Source organism: Cydia pomonella, chromosome 28 (assembly GCF_033807575.1).
Source record: "Cydia pomonella isolate Wapato2018A chromosome 28, ilCydPomo1, whole genome shotgun sequence".
In the NCBI taxonomy this organism is placed as follows: Eukaryota; Metazoa; Arthropoda; class Insecta; order Lepidoptera; family Tortricidae; genus Cydia; species Cydia pomonella.
Genome location: NC_084730.1, coordinates 2655916 through 2673865, shown reverse-complemented (window position 1 = coordinate 2673865; position 17950 = coordinate 2655916). Strand labels below are relative to the sequence as shown.

General features: G+C 36.0%; 1 protein-coding gene across 1 annotated transcript; it reads right to left on the bottom strand.

Moving 5' to 3' along the window:
* Window positions 1-1232: 1232 nt before the first annotated feature.
* Window positions 1233-17774, bottom strand: LOC133533015 (uncharacterized). Its single transcript, XM_061871927.1, has 4 exons — window positions 17253-17774; window positions 16664-16778; window positions 4717-4841; window positions 1233-4369 (listed from the first exon to the last, which is right to left on the bottom strand). The coding sequence occupies exons 1-4, from the start codon at window positions 17469-17471 to the stop codon at window positions 4211-4213; spliced, it is 618 nt and encodes a 205-aa protein (XP_061727911.1). The 5' UTR covers window positions 17472-17774; the 3' UTR covers window positions 1233-4210.
* Between the last annotated feature and the right edge of the window lie 176 nt (window positions 17775-17950).

Here is a 17950-nt window from a genome sequence, read left to right as displayed (position 1 = left end):
GGTAGGTATTTTAAACGTTGAAATGATGACGTTTGCTTAATACTTGCACAGGCTGGGCTATCAAATCGTTGCCAACTTGGCATGATCTGAATCTATCTATCTACGCTTACCAAATTTCAAATCAATTCGACCACTGAAAAGTGAGTTGAAATTGTTGAGTACAATCTTAAATTAACTAATTTCAGAATAACATTTCACTTGAATAAACCTACTTCTAGAATAATTATTCCTTTTTTAGGGTTCCGTAGCCAAATGGCAAAAAAACGGAACCCTTATAGATTCGTCATGTCCGTCTGTCCGTTTATGTCACAGCCACTTCTTTCCGAAACTATAAGAACTATACTGTTCAAACTTGGTAAGTAGATGTATTCATACTATTCATGAACCGCATTAAGATTTTTACACAAAAATAGAAAAAGAAAACAATAAATTTTTGGGGTTGCCCATACTTAGAACTGAAACTCAAAAACAATTTAGGATAGGTCTTCAAAAATGATATTGAGGTTACTAATATAATTTTTTTTCTAATCTGAATAGTTTGCGCGAGACACTTCCGAAGTGGTAAAATGTGCCCCCCCCCCCCCCCCCCCCCGTAACTTCTAAAATAAGAGAATGATAAACCTAAAAAAAATATATGATATACATTACCACGCAAACTTCCACCGAAAATTGGTTTGAACCAGATCTAGTAAGTAGTTTTTTTAATACGTCATAAATGGTACGGAACCCTTCATGGGCGAGTCCGACTCGCACTTGGTCGCTTTTTTATTCATAATTTAAAATAAAAGTCACATGATTTATTCACTGTAATTTTATTTCAGATTGATTTAAATAAATAAATATTATAGGACATTATTACACAATTTGACTAAGTCCCACAGTAAGCTCAATAAGGCTTGTGTTGAGGGTACTTAGACAACGATATATATAATATATAAATAAGAATAAAATTTCTGTTTTTATTATTATTCGTGTTAATTTTTGCCCAACTCTGCTCGCAACACATTCATCGCTTATGAAGGATGTTTCCTTCACCGGTTTTATGTAAAAAACTTCGCTCCGCTGAGCGAGGATAGGTAAATGATGTTTTCATTGTTTCATTAATACAATTAATGACAAACGCATCCCTCACTACGCATCCTCGCACAGCTTTGGTGGAAACGCAGTCTAATAACGGCTTTTAATCTTCATTCAAAACTCACTTGGAAGGTTTCTGCAGAGAAATAAAAGTCTTTTGCGGTCAATTCAATATCTATTTTGATACTATTACGGCGTGGACGTATTTTATTCATATGTCAAATCAGCCTACATCGGGGTTTTCGGTGCGGGAATGTTTTCGTGTATATATAACTTTGTTTATTGTAAAATAATTACCAAACAATGAATTAAAAATAGACAGTAAGCTCCAAATGCGCTTAGAAATATTAAAATAGTATCGGTTTTTTTTTTATCACGCAAAATAGGCGCATTTCGTAGAGTTGCAGAAAATCGTGTGTGAAAACCTGCCGCGTGTGTGGACGTGGGATCCTCTCTCGCATAGGGCTATACAGCCACGAACGCAAGTGTCGTTACCAGGATGCTGCTTAAAACATCTCACACAGATGAAAAGGCCTATTATACAATAATATCGGTTTTTATAGTTTTTACCTGTTTTTTGGCTAGTGTAAAATATTCCTGCACCGAAAACCCCGATGTATGCAAATCAGAGACCTTTACATGTGTCCATTAATTACTATGTATATTATACTATACTTTATTGTATATAGAAATAAAAACACAAAAACACACAGAGTAAATTTAATACAACAAAGGCGAACTTATCCCTGCGTGTTGTGTTAGTTATTGTTGAGGATTACCCTCAAGAGACCTCATAATTTTTAAAAGTTATTCATCAAAAGTTAGATCGTTTGAGGAGTACAATATGTTTTTCATCACACTTGCTCGAAAAAGTTCTTATTTCATGCAGGTGTACTGAAGGACAAAGGCCTATTTTGTTCCCGCGGGAGTTATGGATTATGAAAAAAAAAGCTATAACTCCCTAGAGAGTTATAGATTTTTGTTTTAATTATGTCACTTATTCATACAAACCTAGGAGCATAAATGAGTTTTAAAATACTGACGTTTATAATTTAATATTTTTGTTTATGTTTAAAATTAAATAAGTTGATTAATTTAACAGCCGTTTAAAATATTTTTACATAATTTTCAATCGTGGCTGAATGCTGAATAGGTCTGTGCCCTCGATGCTAACCTGTCAAGAAATTACAAAATGGCGGACGGATGTTTGATATGTCACCGTATTTAAGAATTATTTCGCTTAAAATTTAGTTCTTTCTTCGCAAGTGTGATGAAAAACATTGTAACTCCGGGGGTAAGAATATTGCAAACTCGAAGAACATAACCACCCTCGTATCCTAAATTTCACTTACCCCCCTCGTTGCACAATGCACAAACTATTCATTATTTGCTCGTGTTACAGGTCACACAAATAATGCGAACAATTTTTATAAAGTACCTGTGCCAAAGAAGGCCCGGTTATAAGCGTGCCTACTAACAAAATTTCATACTCTTATAAGTGTGAATGGGTTTAAATTTTGCATCCATGTTCGCTAGTACGATAAACAAACCTGCAACTTCATATTAAACTTGATAAAAATAACCATGCGACTTATTTGGTGCAGGTCCAAAGTTAAAGTTATGCTAAATGACTTAGTGAAAAATAAAATAAATCCTAAAACTCAACTGCCTTGTACGAGAAAAACACTGCAACTATTTATCTCTTGAGTAAGTGGTAGGTCTATAGATGTATTGTATATCCCTTGGAATGGTGGGCCGTCGACTCCCAACCGATTACGTCATTTAAATTTGAAATTTGATTAATTGAAATAAAATCAAAATTCCAACAGTTCAAAAACGACGTATGCCATTTGAAGAGATAACTTTGCTTAGTAGGTACTCCATACCTGTCCATGCAGGCATATGTTCGCAGTTTATAGAACAATACTTAATATTTCATACACATATGCATGATGCTATTGAAATATTGACTATTGTATGCCAACCCAAAGGCTAAAGCGATTTGCCCATTATTACCTATTCTACTATTCGCTCTTAGAAACTAACAATCAATTAGAGTTTTTATGTAATCATAATTGTGATAATATATTATAATTATTACACAAAAAAGCAAAAACTTCGTTCCCGTGTCAGATTGGAAAGTTACAGTTTCCGAAAACTTGGTTAAGTTCTCGGAAATTTCTAAATAAATGCAAGAGAGATAAAAAATAATTTCTCATCCAAAAATATGAGAATTTCTTATTTTTGGAAACATTCGTTTTTTCACGACTTCCGGTACGTATACTACGCGTATCTCACGGATAAAAATGCTACAATGGAGTTGCCCCAGATAATAAGCCCGCAGCGTCGTAAAGACCATACATATCCCTAATACGCAGTGCGTCTTTAGAGGCAAGCGCTCTTTGCGTACCAGATATGTATCGCCATTTTTAAGTGTTAGTTATATGTAAACTCTATTGGCATAAACTTACAGTTAAGATATGAACAGCCTGGCATATGATTATGGCGCTGAGATGTTCCCCTAATACATTATTTTGCTACTAACTTCAAATAATACATACTGAGTTTCCTCAGATAATAACCCCGTAGCGTAACATAGACTATACGTATACGTAATACGCAGAGCGTCTTTAGAGATAAGCACTTTTTGCGTATGGTTACATATCGCCTTTTTATATAATTTCTAGTCTATATGTCATTATATGACGTCTCCTTATACCCCGGTACATCATAGTCTATGATGAAGATACATAAGACGTTCTGGTGGTAAGGGCGACCTGTAGCTCAAGTAACTTTTCTTAAAACACACTTTTTGTCGTAATAAACTACACTCTGTACGTCGATGTTGCCCCAGATAATAAACCTGTAGCGTAGTACAGAAGATACGTATCCGTAATACGCTTTGCGTCTTTTATGACAATCGCTCTTTGCGTATATCACGGATATAAATTCTGCTAATGAGTTACCCCAGATTGTAAGCCCGTAACGTAGTATACACGATACCTATCCGTGATCCGTCCTTGAAAACAATCAATCGTTTCACGGATACTTACCATCTTTTTTATAGAATTTCTAAGTTAACGAAACCCCATTTTGTGGCATCACTAGAGTTTAGAAATTAAGAGTCTGGATATCATAGTCGGTGATGATGATGCATCAGATGTTCCGGCGGTAGAGTGGGAGCGGCGAGCGGTCTCTCCCGCAGTATGGCAACAAGGTCTCTGAGCAGCTCAACTCCTTGGGCTACCGCCTCCGCTTGCTTCTCGGCCGCTAGGGCACTGCGCATGGCCGCCTGTTGGACGAAACAGTATTTAAAAAACAGATGCATTTATTTAATTCAATGTTAATGGAATGTCAGTATTACACTGAACATAAAACAAGGTCGAAGTGACGCATGTGGTCGTTAAATTGACTATGCCTTGATAAGGGCAATCACATGTTTAGATTAAATGACCAATAATAATACAAAGTTTGATGTAGTTTGTCCCGGCTTACGGCTAGGTAGAAAATTAAAAATGAAAGGTCGGATCGTTGTGTTTCGCTCCCACCTATGGCCGCCGTCGCTGTCACGCGAAGCATTGCGTCGTCGTTCGAGCTTTGTCGCCGAAATGTCGCTACTGGTATATATTGGCAACTCACCTCAGCCAGGAGTTCCTCTGTCGACAGCTTGCCCTCCGTGGCCGGGGCGGAACCCTCGGAGCACATGTCGTCGTCTAGGCCCGGCTTGCGGTCGTCGTCCGAGCTCTGTCGCCGTCCGCTTGAGGCTGTCAACAAAATATAACTTTTATTTCTCATATAGACCGGACTAAGATCCACGCATATAAGTATTTCAATTTATCGTTATTAATATTGTGTATTTCTTTATCTTTTTTTTTAATTAATTGACTGCGATGACGCGCGGTGGGATTTTTGACTGACAGCTTTGTTTTGGATTTGTGTTTGTGTTTTATTTTATTCTTTTTTTAAATACTTTTATTATGTAAAGTAATTTTTATTATAATAATTATAACCTATGTGATTTTAATAATTTAATTTAATGTAATGTTTTACTTGTAATATCTTTCATTGTAATTGTTTTAGTTTATAAATGACGTTTGTACCTCATTACAATAAGAATTACATTTTATATTGACGTGTGTTTCGGTTTAATTAGTTTTAGGTGTGTTTTTTATGTTGTATGTTTTGACATGTACGTTTATACCGTACGATTTGAATTGAATGTGCTTGATCTGCAAATAACCCGGTATGAGCGGGGATCTTTCTCTTTTACTCTCACTAAGACGTAATTAGAGTGACAGTGAAAAATGCCCGCAATTGGCGATCAGGTTTCGGGGCGGTAGTGGAGGCCACCGGAAGCTTAGGCTAGAACAGTGGTGGGCAAACTTTCTTCATGGGGGACCAGAAAGTTTTAAGACGAGAAAGAAATTTAAGAGGAGGGCCAGAATTGCAGCAATACTGTATTTTGATTTGCAATTATCGTGAGCCAAGGCTATATACTAATTATTTCATAGGACCGGCGGCGGGCCGGATAAAAGCCTTTCGCGGGTCGGAGCTGGCCCGCGGGCCGTACTTTGCCCACCACTGGGCTAGAATGATTGTAGGTATGCTTAATAAAAGCAAAGCTTCGTAGGAAACAAAGAACCCGACTAAATTACGTAAGTTGTTTTTGGTATGTGTCAGCAATTTTATCACGTGTTTTCGTCGCATTGCATATATTATATTTAATCACTCACAGGCGCACTCTACATATAGTATACTAGCTTACCAATTGTATGTCGTGGCAAAACGTCATGAGGGCTGGTGATGATAACCACGTACATGGGATTAGATACTAGATGACTTATATCTCTGTTTCTGGACAATTGACATAATAAAAAAAATGTAACCTTCTTCTTACTTATCTACGAGTAGTCTATCTATTTTTACAAGCTTTATTGAACTTGCAATGTATGTATGTAAATTGTACCTATGTAACTATTTTTGCACGGGTCAAATCTTGTAAGTTAAATATGACTTACTTCCCAGTTTTCAATGAAGCTGAAAATTTGCACACATGTGTAAGTTGGGTGAGAATGCAATATTATGGTACCATCGAGCTGATCTGATGATGGAGACAGGAGGTGGCAACTGGAACTCTGTGATAAATCAACGCTACCTAATGGTGTTATGGGTTGTTAGAATTATTTCGACGAGTTTGTAGTTGCATGTGGAAAGAAAAGTACAGTCAACAATAAAAACTTGTATCAAGAATGAAGTTATTGACAAAAACTTATTATTTGTATGGAATATTAAACATATTTTGGTAGTATACTTAGTCAAGTCATAAGTTCTGTCACAAAGGTTTTGACTAATAAAAAAGCTATAGGTTAAGATAAGATCCTTTATTATTCATATATGGGTTGAAAACTTATTTAATGCTGATTTACGTAAAATATAATTTAATGTAATTTGCTGTCTCAGTTTTGCATAGTTCTGTGTAATATTCGGAAAAATGTTATAAAAACATGCAAAAAATACGCGGCCTGTTCAAGGTGATTTTGATCCCTATTTATTTATTTTTCTTTTTTACACGGTTGAATCTAACATAAAACAAAAGCTGGATCTCTTATCTTTCTTAAAATATATAATTCACGTGTATTGGTATTAGCAAAATTGCAACCGTATGTTTTACCAAACCTACTCGTTGGATGGCAGTAAAAAAATAGCGTGTCACTGAAAAGTACCCTAAGTTTGAAGGGTATTAGCTGAAGTACAGACTTGTCGGAGAACTAAATGCTGGTGATAAAATAACGTTCAAATGAACCTACTTTAGGTTCATACAAATAAACAATTGTACCTATTTTATTAATGTGACACTGATTTTTACTCTCTTTTGTAGAGTATAATTTTTCACAATCCAGCCGCGTATTCGCGTCTAACGAAAATCCCAAAGTAAACAAGTAGTAAATGAAGATGCGATCTAAAGTAATTATATTACGTTTTAATTAGTATAAAACAAACTTTATCAGTCAAAACCTCTGTGACAGAACTTATGACCTAACTAAGTATTATATAACTGGGACTTATTTCTCTTATTTTTAGCAGCTGGTAAGTTGCATCTTGGTGGTAATAGTTGGAAATATCCTGTCTTTCATGACCAATACCCAACAGCCCATGGCCCTACTTGTACTAAAAGTTACACAAAATGGTGTTAAAACGACTAAGTTTTTGGTTTAAAGTGCGCATTTATTTCAACTGTAATAATTATACATTCTTCAATACAGTAATGAAATTGTCCCATAGGCAAAAACCATTTGCATCAACAGCACAATCTTCTATTTCCAGCAGCGCCTCTAGCGGCGGGTTTAGTAAACTGGCTTCAACGCCATCTCTGATCTGCGTCGTGGACTGATACACGTAGCGTACTCGCAGAAGATCTCTACCATTGACTTCGTCGTACCACTTTTCAAACACCACTTTCCCACCAATAGGCTCCTTCTCAAGCTGACCATTTAGAGTGTAATTTTTAAAATTTAAAGCAGACAACATCGAACCTATATTGACATCGTGCCCCACTAGAAGATAGAATTTCTTAGTACCGTTCTCAAATACATCGGTCATATATTCAATTAATGTTGAAGCTATATCTTTGTCAGAAGGCTTAGTTCTGAAGTTTACATCTTTATAATTTTCCGTTACTGTAGTTAGATCCCTCCATTGCTCTCCTGTTCGTATTTCACCCCAAGCCACTTCGTCCAAAGACTTACCATCATAATATGCCATCAAAAAGTAATCCACCAAAAGGTAACCGATGACTAAACTCCCCACCGTACCAGGCATCTCATTCAAAACTAGACTAACTTCATTTCCTAATGTACTTAAATCACAATAACTGTAATATTCGCAAATTGTCGAATTACCAAGATCAACTATTTCGTTCAGCTGTAAATAAGTATCTGTTAAGTTATAGCTATTCAATTTTATCTCCATAGCATTTGTGACTGCTTGTATGAATTCTTCCGTATCATTTCTTAGTACTGCACTATAAACTGGGTCAGCATCCGTGGTATTCTGATAATAAACATCTACACCAAAACCCGCTCCTTCAACAAAAGCTTTCGCAGTTTCAATAGTCCTTTGTACATTGTTAGAATATACAAAAACGTCATCTTCGAAGGAATTTGTCTTTAATAACTTCTTTTCGATCATCCAATCATAAAAATACTTTCCCATGGCTTGTTCCAGCACGCTGCCTTTTGCGGTCAAGTATCCCGCTTCTTCATTAAATGTAGGCCAAGTTTTTGGCGAAAATAACTCCATGCTAACTGTGGGTGTCCGAATATTATGTCTGGATAAAACAATCACTTGTTTTAATTTATGACCATGGCCGTTAACTATGTTAACAAGCAACGGTAGAATATATAATAATTTTAGATACATGTTGTTCAGTGACTTATGAAGTATGTCCTGAGTCCAGTTTGGCTTATGGACTGACTGAACTGAATTTAAGTTCTAGTTTTTATAATTTGTTTTCGTACAAATATGATAAGTTACGCAAAAATATATCTAATAGATAAGTTGATAGTAGAAGAGGTGTATCATGCGTGACATCTAAGATATCATTTATTTGACAGGTGCAAAAACACAATATAAAGTTTAACTTACCATAACAAAAACAAAGATTATTACACTAGCCAAAAAAGGAAAACAAATTCAATCAAAATGGCACAATAAATAGAATTAAGCACACATTTAAAATGGAATAATTAGTAAAAAAATAAATGTACAGTTGTGTGCAATATAATAGCAGTACACTCTGCGACGAAGATCGTCTTATAGAAAAGTTTATTTTTTTCTGGATGACTTGGGTTTAGATGTAAAGCTTTGATTGGAAATAATAGGAAAGATTCTAAATTACAATTATAGTACACAATTGTATTTTTTTCGTAGGGTTTTACGTTTTTATAGGAATTTCCGCAACTTAGTCCGCAACAGCCGATTTTCATGATATTTTTTTTTTACTTCCAATATAATTTAAGTAAAGGTTACAGTTAATTTTGAAACAATATCAAGTAATGCAGAGTAATTATATAAAAAGATAGAATATTATTGATCTAAAGTTATAGTTTTCCCTTAATTTACATTTTCTTATGTACTGCTATTATATTGCACACAACTGTACCTACCTATATCATGTGTACAAAACAAACAACATGACAAAAACACAGCAAAAACAGCAGGACAAAAGGGTCACGGCTCAGTGATACTCTTCACTCTTTCAAGAAAAGCACTGATTTTCTGCCGGAATTTTGTCAAATCTAACCTTTAATTATAGGTAACAATGTTCGCGAAGTCTTAGAGATGCGAAAAATGCTTCACTGCGTTGAAAAGATACTCTCCCTTAGTCCCTTCGGTCGTGTTTTATTATTTCGCGAATTCGCGACTCGCGAATTTTTCGCGGTTGTATCGTAATGTACTAATATTTTATTTTGTATTTATTTGGAATTTTGTGACTAACGCATTAATTATTACTAACACATGAGACTAATGCCTGAAATAAATAATTATTTAATCGTATTAATTGTTACACCTCTTATACAATAAATTCATCTTTAATTCGTAAAATATGATAAGTTACATCAAACAATTCCCGTCTATAGTATTTAATCAGGTGATAACACAGACATTTTTATTGTTTGATTAGGCGCAATTTGAAGCGGTGACGCAGGCTATGGATGTTGGTAGAAGACTTAAGAGTCCGCAGTAAGCTCGGTTTGCATACAAACGTAGTTAAGCTCTAATTTTCTAGCTAGATTTGCTCTGAAACTTTATATTTACAATAGGATAAGGTATATCTATGCCTGTTATTAGTTTATGTAGCTTCAGATACCATAGTTAAAAAAAATACAGCGAATTAAAGTTTTTCATACAAAATATATTTTTGCTTTATTGCGTTTGTTTTATAATCTGGAGCTATATAAACTAATTATAATTGTATGTGCAAAGTTACATTATGATACAACACGTAGTTTTAAAATGAGAACGAAACTCCGTTTGTATGAGAAGGTGAAATTCGGTGGAGCTTGCTGAGGTCTCTTCAGCGACACGTGTAAAATTTATAGCAATAAGCTAAAGTAAGGACGCTAAGCACGATGAAATTCGTACATTGACCCGCATGTTCCTATCTCTATCGCATATATTGCTGTCCCGCCCATGATTGCCTCTTACATCTTACAGCCATCTCCCTTTCCATATCCATGTGGTCATAAAGCGAGTCCACCGGTCCACACAGCACGAACTGCCTCGCGAGGAAAATGCCGCGCGAAGCAACCCGGTCGGTGGAGACGTAGTGGAAGGTGCACGCAAAAAAAAAAACGCAAATCGATGTATGGTCACGTCTAAAAATATCAATACGAAAAAAAGTGTCCAAAAGATGTATACTAATACTCGTTTATTGGTAACATATAAGAACTTTATTGCCCATATATTAAGGTAGTGTATACATATTTTTGCCACATTTTTCGTACCGATATTTTCAGACGTGACTGTACAGTTTAGTCGTTTGGCATACGCATACTAGAGGTCAAAGCAAAATTTTTGACCCGCACTTCTTTAGCCTTTTCGCCGCCACGTCATTGAAGTAATAAAGTGTCATCAACGCCACGTTAAAAATTGCACATATACAAACCTGGCCAAAAGCACGACTTGATATGAAGTCGTGGTTTGTGGGGCACGAAATTTACTGACTTTATATCAAGTCAAAGGCGGCGACAAGGTTAAAAAAAATTCCTTAGGAGGGGAGTGCCGAGTCATTTTGTTTTTGTATGGGAAAAGAAATATTCAGAAACCTATAGCGTGTGGATATGAAAGGCTTTTTGAGGCGATTCTAATAATATACCACATTATTACATTTCAGCCATTTTTTAAAAATTAAAACTAAACTAATAATTTAGTAAACTAAATAAACTTTTAGTTGCCAAGCGGACCCAGGCTCCCATGAACCGTGGCAAAATGCCGGGACAACGCGAGGAAGAATCCGTTCGGCTCAGCATTGCTCCGAGCAATTATTAGGGTTGGCACAACTTGACGTCCTTACACGTGCATGACCACAGATAAGATAATGACTTGAATTTTGACAACCCAAATGACCGAAAGGGATAGTGCCATACATTAGAAAAGGACAGCATAATTCGTCCCTGAATCGCTATCAAACTTCGGTTGTGTAGGAAGTGTCATTTCTGTACGGTAGCACTATTATTTATTCTGTGATGACGCCCAGGAATACCGCAATGTAACGAAAATCCCATGCTGCGGAATATATATATATATATTGCGGAATTTAATTGGAACTAAATTTTGCATACTAAACTGAACTATCACCCTATACATGAGAATAACAGAGCCGTCTTGAGAATAATCATATATTTCTGGTCGGGCTTTAAATAGGGCTTAACATTTATTAAAGAAAATCACTACATTTTATCTTTACAAACAATGAGTTATTGTTGTATATTTGCATGCTTTTTACACGCGATAAGATAGATTGCTTGTTATCAAACGTCGGACTATAGGGGACAGTTTGAGGGCAAGGTAAGGTTTACAAAAAAATCTTAACTGACGAGTATTATAATGTACCTAGTATTTGTCACATAGTTAATTAAATTAGTTACCCGTTATCATTTATTCATCTTTAATGTGTAAAAACTCTTTGAAGTGATGACTGATAGCCCACTGAAGTGGCCATAAAAACACTCTTCAGCATTTTGAGCAATGCAAATACTTGCCAATAACTTCAGTCGATGTTGAAAGATCGTTCTCCCATTTAAAATTGATATTTACAAGCCGACGAAGAACCTTGACTGCCAAGAATTTGGAAAACATATTAATAATATATTCTCATAATATACCTACAAATGTACCATGAATGTAAATTAAATCAAATATAACACAGACTATTCAATCTTATTTTTATTTTAAATTTAAAGGATATAAAAAAATAAACACCTAACTAACGTACAGCCTTAGAGCCGTGTTCATAGAACTTGACATGCCCAGTTAACTCATTTGTGTTTTGTTCCTTTCTCACAACTGCAATTGTCTGAGGGACGGATAAAGCCAAAAGAACTTTTTCGCTATTTTGACTTATGTGTAGTCCAAGTACGTTTATAAATAACGCAGTTAGTTGCTATGATATTTGGAATTTCACATTATAAATACTAGGTACCAAATACTAAGTACAAATACTCGAAAGTGAATTGATTGATTTGCGAACCTTACCTATCATTCTGACATGCCACGAAAATGCCCGCTGGGGTCCGACGTATGCTTGTTATTCATAATTCCTACTTCTTTATTGTCTGCTAACTTAATAACTAGAATACTTACTATTACTTAATACATAAGTCATGCAAATTACAATACATTTACATCTAACAAAAGCCGTCTCATATTTAATATACCGCGTGTTCACTCACTACACTGTTACTTGTGGTTACTTGCAGTGGTTACTTGTGTAAGGAAATCACAAAACTTGCTTTTGTTACTTACTTTGTTCCAAGGAGTGGTGTACATTTTTCATTTTATTTGTACATTTTTCATTTTATTTAGTGATAATTTTTAAGTAGAGCACTTTTGTAGTAATCTGTACGTACTATTCTATACCTACAATTAAATACAATCGTATTTAAAATAAAAGGACGAATTGAAGTTTTCGCCTTTTATATTACATGTCCCTAAGACTTTTTGAACAGCGTCTTCTGAGAGAATTTATGAGGTATTTCTCAGAAACGTAGTTTTTTCTTTAAGTTTGATAAGCTACTTAATACATTATTAAATTGTCTTATGTTCGACATTGCACTTTTTTGATTTGACTTCACTTTGAGGTAGTTACATGGAATTTCCATTTTTGTGTATTTGCGATTTTTACAGAAATTTGTCTCCCATAGAAAAACCTCTGTCAGAGGTTAGATTGGAGAGACTTCCTGACTACCGAAGATGAACTCTAGTTTATTGGTATAATTTACTCGTAAGATGATATTCCTAAAAGCATACAACTAGTTGTGAAAATTGATATTCAAGTGTGGCTTTGCGGAAAACGGCAGGTGAAAATTGTCAAATTGTGTTGTACAAAAAGTTACGAAGTACATTGCAATAAAAATGAGGAAACTCAAACAATCTGATATTTCTCAATATGATTTTATTGTTGTTATATAGTATTATATATTCAGATTACTGAAAAAATAAACTGCTACATAATAATAATAATAAATATACTAGATAATTAATTCACTGCCACTTTTTTACTGAACCACTCCTTAGCATTTGTTTATGATAGGTTTGAATCGTAATATTTTTTTAATACAGATGCTCAAAAAGTGCTACTTTACGTAGCTGTTTAACGCGCGGAAAGGTGGATTTCGCGAATTTACCTTATAAGGGGCTGTAGAAAAATCTTAATAGCGTGAAGTAGCCGATAGAACAGCGACATCTACTGTGAAATTGGGCAACAATAAAAACTAAACATACTACATTTAACACCGCGATAATGTCAGGTACTCTTGAATGGATAAAAAAATATGCAGAATTTTCTTAAAATGTTACGGATTATTACAGTCTAAATTAGATTTTGGGAGTTTTGAATGGTTTTGCGTATATTTCTCCTTGATAATCTAATGTTATTAAGTTCTGTATATTAACTTATGTTAAGTTCTACGTGTATAGCTACTTTATAGATGAAAAGGCAAGGCAAAGTTAAAGTAAATGTACTGCCATCTTTCGATACATGATTAAAACTTTTAGAACGCCATTTGACTTTGATCCTTACCACTGATATGTGTTAAATTTGTTAAATATCAAAAAGTGGCGTCATCTACTAGAGCCACAGAAAAATGATTTAAAATTTGCATCAGATTACTTTGCCTCATATCCTGATAAAATGCCACTTTCATGTAGTTTTTGAACAACCAACCTTTACCAGCTGGTGTGGTGAAATAAATCTTTGTTTTTACTGTACTGTACTCGTATTAAATTGGATTTTATATGATAAGATTGTATTACGGGTACTGAAGTTTAAACAAATATATATTTTGTACATGTACCTACACTAAAACCAGCTTAAGAAGATTGTAAAATATAAATAAGTTCAATCTTAAACAAGCAGTACAAAAATTATATATAAGCGAGCAATTTATTATGTTTTTGACAATTTAGCAGAAATAACACTAGACCCTACTCATAGTGCTGTGTTCCTGCCGGTGAGTAAGGTTGCCAGAGCTAAACGAGGGTGCGGAGTGTTAGGGTCGGCAACGCGCATGGCCACGGAGACTGCTTACCTTACCATCAGGGGGGCCGTATGCTTGTTTGCCACCAACGTAGTATTAAAAAAAAAGCGGCCAAGTGCGAGTCGGACTCGCCCATGAAGGGTTCCGTACCATTTATGACGTATTAAAAAAAACTACTTACTAGATCTGGTTCAAACCAATTTTCGGTGGAAGTTTGCATGGTAATGTATATCATATATTTTTTTTAGATTTTTCATTCTGTTAATTTAGAAGTTACAGGGGGGGGGGACACATTTTTTCACTTTGGAAGTGTCTCTCGCGCAAACTATTCAGTTTAGAAAAAAATGATATTAGAAACCTAAATATCATTTTTGAAGACCTATCCCTAGATACCCCACACGTATAGGTTTGATGAAAAAAAATTTTTTATTTTTATTTTTATGACGTATTAAAAAAAACTACTTACTAGATCTCGTTCGAACCAATTTTCGGTGGAAGTTTGCATGGCAATGTATATCATATATTTTTTTTAGATTTTTCATTCTGTTATTTTAGAAGTTAGGGGGGGGGGGGACACACACTTTTTACCACTTTGGAAGTGTCTCTCGCGCAAACTATTCAGTTTAGAAAAAAATGATATTAGAAACCTCAATATCATTTTTAAAGACCTATCCATAGATACCCCACACGTATGGGTTTGATGAAAAAAGATTTTTTGAGTTTCAGTTCTAAGTATGGGGAACCCCCAAAATTTATTGTTTTTTTTCTATTTTTGTGTAAACATCATAATGCGGTTCATAGAATACATCTACTTACCAAGTTTGAACAGTATAGCTTTTATAGTTTCGGAAAAAAGTGGCTGTGACAGAATCGGACAGACAGACGGACATGACGAATCTATAAGGGTTCCGTTTTTTGCCATTTGGCTACGGAACCCTAAAAATTGCCGCTCTGGACCGTGCCTGGCTCAGAGGTTGTTTATCGCGGTTCAACACGGAAAGGCAGCAAGCGTCATGGGTCCTTTTGCGACGGAACAAATGCGGGGTGGGTTGAGTAGTTATGTCCCCGACGCGCTCGGCCGAATTTCACCTTCCCATGCAAACGGAGTTTCGTTCTTAATTTAAAACTACGTGTTGGATTGTAATGAAACTTAGCACATATAATGACATGAGGTATATCTAGGGGCTGGAATTAGTTTATATTGCCACCTTATAACATAAACGAAATAGAGCATTAACTATGGTATCTGCGGCAACATAAACTAATTATAATAGATATACCTTGTTGTAAGTACAAAGTTTCAGAGAAGTATCGTTTTGAAATGAGAGTGTAACTACATTTGTATGGAGAACCGAGCTTGCTGGGAACCCTTATGCCCGCCTTCCACTGCGAGCGGAATGGGCTCCATATGGAGTCCGTTTAAATCGCAATGGCGAAATGCATATATCTGCTTCCAATGAATAAGAGTGAGCGGAGCGGACTAATCAAGTTCAAAGTAGGTTTTTATAGTTTTATTTTATTTCTAGTTCAGTTTAGCTATATATGTGTTTCCCTACAGTGGGAGAAGCGGGGCGTCAACCGTCCTGGGTGGAGATCTTAGGTCTGGAAACAAACTGATGTTTTTGAATCCCATCCTCGAACAGAACTGGACGACAAGAGGGATGAGCTGAAAGCCCGACCACCAGCGGTGATCAGCTATAATTATGTAGATGGTGTTCTCTCGTGCCCGTTGTGTGCACGGGTCTTTGCCAACAAGATCGGCTATGTCAGCCACATGAGTGCACATGAACTCCAACAAAGGAGTTGAAGCAGTTGCCGTGGCCAAAAACGGTTGTGAGCATATAATATATTTGTTTTATATTTTGCATTATTTTGGTGTGTTTTTATAATTTTGTTATTTCTTTTACATTCATGTTATTAAGACCTAGCCTAAGACTGAAATTAAATAAATAAAGATTGTTGCTTCTTTAGCAGATGCATGTGCATGGTTTCTTTACATTGTTTAGGTTAAATTAAAACTGTATTTTTTGTACTAATTTGAATTTTTTTATTACAATTATGAGTATAATGACTATGAATTATAAGGAATGTAACAAAATAGCGGGGACCGGTTTTATTTATATATTTTTATTTAAGGACATACTTTGAAGATTTTTTTTGATGCGAAACATCTAAACCTCCATACAAACACCCAAAAATTTCATGTGAAATTTTTTTTCCTCTACTTTTTTAATTAGAACATGAAGCCGAATATGCATATAAACGGATCACAACTAATTTTGTTACATCCTGTATACCTATTATACTCTACGTATTTTGATACTTACATGCTCCACTACTGCCAAGCAGCCGTTCCAAGCGCTCCTCAACACTGGACAGGTCGCCTAGGGCCCCGCCAGCTGCTGTCTTCTTACGGGCCTTGTATTTGATGTCTGCCCAATACTGAAAAGGGAAATAAGCGTAATCCAGTGGCACAAGGGCATAGCCAGCCAGTGACCTAGGGGGGGCAGATGCTGCAGAGGGGCATACATTGTAAGTCAAATTTGAGCTTTAGGAGCGGGGGGGGGGGGGGGCAATTGGCCCCCAGCTTGAACCTACCTATGCTCATGTGAGTGGCATAGCAAGTGTGGGCATAGAGGGCATGTGTTGTTCACAAGTAAGTGATTTAAATGAACTTTATCTTTTGAGTCAACTCACTCATTCTTCAACTCTCAGGAGTGTTGTCGCAAAAGTGTCGGAGCAATGCTGAGCCGAACGGAGCCGAGATGGCCTGAACGCTCTAGGGTCTCCCGTCAGGTTCCGGTGTGTCGTGACCCAATCGCATGCGAATTAACATACTAGTTGCAGGTTTTGGCTGAGATTTTAGCAATTACATGTAGATGTAGTATGATAGTAATTTAGCAATTAAGAACTTACTCGACACCACTTGTCCGGCGATTTTCTCGCGCCACCACAGTCCTGGGCAACGGCGTTCAGCCGTTCAGCCAACAGACGCCACAGCTTACACGAACTGAGCCTGGAATAGACCGACTGCTTGCTTGCGGCAAAGTCGGGGTGTTCTTCCATAAACGACAGGAGAAGTTCAAGCTGCTCGCTGCTTACCCGACTGCGGGTCAAGGCCGCGCCTTGGCTCATTTCCCATGTAGTTTTAGACGTTTAAATTGGGCATTGTTTTACAATTTCGATAACCGACAAACGCTTCCCGTAAAAGCTTCGCTTTTTGTTTGACAGTGACAATTTTGACATTTGACTTTGACGTATAGCTTGGTGTTGCTAGTTTGTGTTAGAGGGGTGTTTGCTAGCATTTAACGCAACCTTTTGATCAAAACTTAGAAATATTAACATGCAATTTAATATTTTATTTAATAATATCTCTTTGATACGAAAGAATTTGGTTCATTTACAAGTATATAAACGAGAGAAAATCTTTTAAATGTTTTAAAGTTAATAAATAAAATTGAAAGTTTCCTTTGCATAGAACAAACATAAGAGAACGCTCCGAACTTTAGACCGTGGGGGTGCCACAGGCGCTTTGCGAATATGGGCTTCGTTTCTTTCCACACCGTATGTTGTGGTACTTGTTGTCAATTGTATTACCCAACTACGTACACTCA